Source organism: Crocodylus porosus, unplaced genomic scaffold, assembly GCF_001723895.1.
Source record: "Crocodylus porosus isolate Cpor-Errol unplaced genomic scaffold, CroPor_comp1, whole genome shotgun sequence".
Classification (NCBI taxonomy): Eukaryota; Metazoa; Chordata; order Crocodylia; family Crocodylidae; genus Crocodylus; species Crocodylus porosus.
This window is the reverse complement of record NW_017728890.1, coordinates 294,422-298,489: the sequence shown is the minus strand read 5'-3', so window position 1 is coordinate 298,489 and position 4,068 is coordinate 294,422. Positions and strand designations below refer to the sequence as shown.

Here is a 4,068-nt window from a genome sequence, read left to right as displayed (position 1 = left end):
GGGAGAGGTGAGGCTGCTGGCCCTCTCTGTGCCTCAGTTTCCCTTCTGTGCTGCAGAGAAGGAGGAGGAGGGCCCTGCTGAGGGCAACCCAGAGTAGCAGAGCCTGGCCAATAGCACCAGTGCTGGCTCCTGCCTAGCACAGAGCCCAGCAGGCCCATCCTCCAGCCCAGCCCAGAGGCTGGCCCAGGAGGGAGGGATGGACTGGCTCCACATGGCTTTGTTGTCTGCCTTTGTGGCAACCCATTGCACTGGGATTTAAAGGGACAGGGTGGATTTTCTAAGCCTGGGGAGGAAGGCGGCTTCCTCCCAGGGGTAGGGGAGGGAACCTGCCAGTCTCTGCCCCTGCACTGCAGTTGCTAATGGGGGTGATACTGCAGATCAGCTACAACAGTAGAACCCCCTCCCCGCCAGGCTTGGCAGCCACAGTGCTGTGCAGGAGGGGTCAGCAGCATTGCCTCCCTTCTCAGACAGGTAAACGGAGGCAGGGACTTGTCTGAAATCACCTGGGAATAGGATCCAGGCCACCCTGTCCCCGTTACTGACTAGTCCATGTCTGTGCAGGAGGATGGGTGAGGGTAATGTCTATGCCACAGACTTTTGCAGGCAGAGCTGGTCAGTCAGGGAGGGCACGGGGCATGATCAGGAGGGCAAAAGAGGAGTGAGATGCCACATCAGTGATGGGCCAGGACCCTCCCCCTCCACTGACCCAGGTGACTTTCCTCTGTTCCACAGATGGGGGAAACTGAGGCACAGACATGTCATGAGCTCCCCAAGCCATGCCACAGGGCTGGGAGGAGGCTGCTCCTGACTTCCTCTCCTACCCAGTGACTGCTGCCCTCCTTTCCTCAGCACTAATTATCTATCATGCAAATAACAGAGGATGTTACGGAAGGCAGTCAGGCCTCCCATGACATAGCTGGTTTGAAGGATGTTATGGAGAATGATGTTGGATTTGCTGTCCAGCTAGTCAGCCTCACGGTGGTTGGCTCCAAAAGTTAAGGACCTTGGTGGAGTTCCAGAGTAGGACTTCCAGATGCTCCAGCTGTGTCTCTGGTGCCGCAGGCCATCAGCGTTTCATAGTTGGTAGGGTTGGAAGGGACCTGAGCAGATCATCAAGTCCAATCCCCTGCCATGGACAGCATTGGCTGCGGGTGGTTTGGGGCTGGGGAGGCTGTCAACACCCTGAGCTTTTATTTGGAAGGCAGTAGCAGTCGGCATCTCTTTGCGGTGCTGGGAAAGAGCATGGTTGAAATATTCCTTCCCCAAAGCAGAATCCGTGCCGCACCCACCAGCCCAGGGTGGAGAGCAGCTCAGCTGCCAGATTTGAACCAACACTCCCTCTGAAATGCGGAGGCTCTGGAGGGGGAGGTATGTGCTCAGTCCCGGGCTGTGCTGCTGAACTTGAGACATGCAAGAGGAACTTTTTAGGAGGAGACGTGGGAGGGTGAGTGTCTGGGGCAGGTTAGACAAGCGCATCCAGCAGACACACAGGGGGGCTAGACTAGCTGACCTGTAAGCTCCCATCCAGGCCTGTGCTTGTTCTGACTCCAGCTTGAACAACCCTTGTGTCCTCCTATTAAGCACAGAAGGAGCTTCCTGGAAAAGCCAGGATGGCTCCCCCACGCTTCTCCTCCTCATCCCTCCCTCTGCCCAGGTGCTCACAAACCTGGAGTAGAAGGCAGCTGGCAGGCTGAAATTGCAGTTCCCGTAATTCCCCCTTCGGCCCAGCTGCTCCTGGCAGCCACCTGATGTCTCTGATCTCACATGTTGATTGCAGACTTTTCCGGGCAAAGAGCATGTGGTTTTGCTTTGGGTCTGTGCAAGTATCTAGCACTAGAGGGGCCTTCTCCTCTACGGGGGGCTCTTTGATATGACAGCCCTCTGAATAATAACACTCTCGGAGTGTTTTGCTCAGAGGGAATCCTGCTTTACAAACCCACGGCGGTTGTTTTAATGACGAAAGCTCTCCAAACCTGCCAGCCAGGATGCAGCTTTATTGGTTCACTGCGGCTCTTTGACCTCGGGGAACGAAGAGAAAAAAAATGAAGCGGTTCTGTCGGAGGCAAAGGGAGGTTGTGTTGGGTGACGGCACAATTTTCCAGCTGCTGCGAGGGAAAAGAAAGGGCAACTGGGCGTTGCTCCTAAGAACGCATTCAGAGCTGTCCCCAGGAGGGTCAGCCCAGGACCAGGGGGATAGATCAGAGTGGAATTCTGACCTCCGACCTTTTGATCTCGCTGCAGCCTCCAAAATCAACAGTGGGGGGTGGATTTTACTTTCCATCTGCAGCAGTGTCGCGAGAACCCGTCAGGAGCCCATCCAGGATCGTTCTGCTCCCAGCTCTGCTGCAACACACCCCACAATTGCTTTTGTGAGCCAGGCACTTCGAGAAGTGTCCAGTCCCCACAAAACCCCGGCTCCAAACTCCTCCAAAAGTTCAGCCCCGCACGTGTTTTGCACCCACCCATTTGCTTCCTAATATTGATGGGCCCCAGCAGCAAAATGCACTTGCAAAAATCATCAGGGTGACGCACTCTAGTGGTGCAGGTTGACCCATTCCTAGGGCCAGACATGGGTGAGTGAACCGAAAGGGGCCTCGAAAATGGTCATTTAAAATTATCATCATCTCTGGCGAACAGGGACCCAATACTAAAAGCTCACCCAGGGCTGCCAGGAGTCTAGGAACGACCTTTGTCGAGATCCTCCCTGGGGTGGGATCAAACCCCCAGAAAAACGCTTCTGATCTGATTTTAATGCTGCAATTCCGCCCGGAGGCCGTCTCGGGGCCAGGAAAGGGAAGGGAGACATCAGCTCATCCCCACATCCTGGCGACAGGGGAAGCTTTGACTTCCACCTGGTTTTTACAGTACATTTCTAATGCTTCTGATGGCAGACTGAGGTGAGAGCAAGCAGCCCTCCGAACCCAGGTGGGTGTGGACTAGGGAAGCCACTGAGGTTCCTCAAGGATAGAGGACAGCACCTCTGTTCACCACCACCGTTGAGTGCTGCCGCATGCCTCCTGAGGGCACGGCGGCATGGCGGTGAGCTCCCGCAGGTGGCCGCAGCAGTGTTGGCAGCGAGGGCAGGCCGAGCAGGGCGACAGAGCAATGACAACGTTCAAGCCAAACGCATGACTGAGAAGGGGACACGGTTTTGGGGTAAATCCTTTATTAGGCCAACTCGAATAGTTTAGATTTAAATTTAGATTTAGATGTTGAGGCTCCAACTATCTGGCAAGCGCCGGCAGGGGGCCTCGTTTGTGCAGGTGGTAGCAGGCCCCTCGCGGGAAATCACGACGGCATCTCGGAGGGTTTCGGGAAGCCGCGGCGCGTCCGGGGACGCAGCTCAAGACATAAGCAGGTCAGGGGGCGGACCTGGCCCGAGGGAGGCCACGTGGCGACAGGCCCCGCTGGGCGCCACGTGGTACCAGAGCGGTGCGCGCGTGCGGTGCTTGTGCGGACGACGGGGCCAGAAGCACCTCCTCAGGAGCAGAGGCAGGGGCGGGGACTGAGCTAAAATGGCGCCGCTCCGCCACATTCCCCAACGCCTCTCCTCCTAGCGCGTAACCCACCGCCTCCTCGCGCGTCCCATTGGCCGGTTTGAGGGGGCTCACCTGTCCCATTGGCCGGGGATCCGCGGCCTCGCCAGTCGCCTGGCTTCAGATTGTTCACTGTGCACGCCGAGCTCCAATCCGGCCTGCCGTACGTCAGCGGGCGTGGGCCTGCTTGACAGCTGACTGGAGAACCTGGACGTCGGTCCAATTTTCGTCCCGCCCTTCCCCGCGAGGCGCCGTCTTAGGAGCCCGCCTAAATCTCGATTCGTTGTTCAGGGTGTCAATCGCTGCCTCCCTCTACACTTCCCCAGCCTCGCCCCTACGGGGTCTCCCTGGGAGCCCTCGTGCCCGTCGATTGGGCGCCCGCTACGCCACTCACCCTTGGGCCTCACCCCCTCATCCCAACCCCGCCGGAGGAGGCCCGTGGGCTTCCTATTGGTCGCCGTCTCCGTCACTCCCCCTTCCCCCCTCCCTCATTGGGCGGAGCCGCCCGAAGGGGCGTATCTCAGGGCAGGGG

At 58.0% G+C, this 4,068-nt stretch overlaps 1 protein-coding gene across 1 annotated transcript in view; it reads left to right on the top strand.

Annotated features, from left to right (window-relative positions):
- The first annotated feature begins 3,033 nt into the window (after positions 1 to 3,033).
- SP1 (Sp1 transcription factor) overlaps positions 3,034 to 4,068 on the top strand; it is a 25,027-nt gene continuing 23,992 nt past the window's right edge. Inside the window, exon 1 of the mRNA XM_019554680.1 lies at positions 3,034 to 3,039. Coding sequence (XP_019410225.1) covers positions 3,034 to 3,039 — 6 coding nt within the window. The remainder of the gene's footprint in view (positions 3,040 to 4,068) is intronic.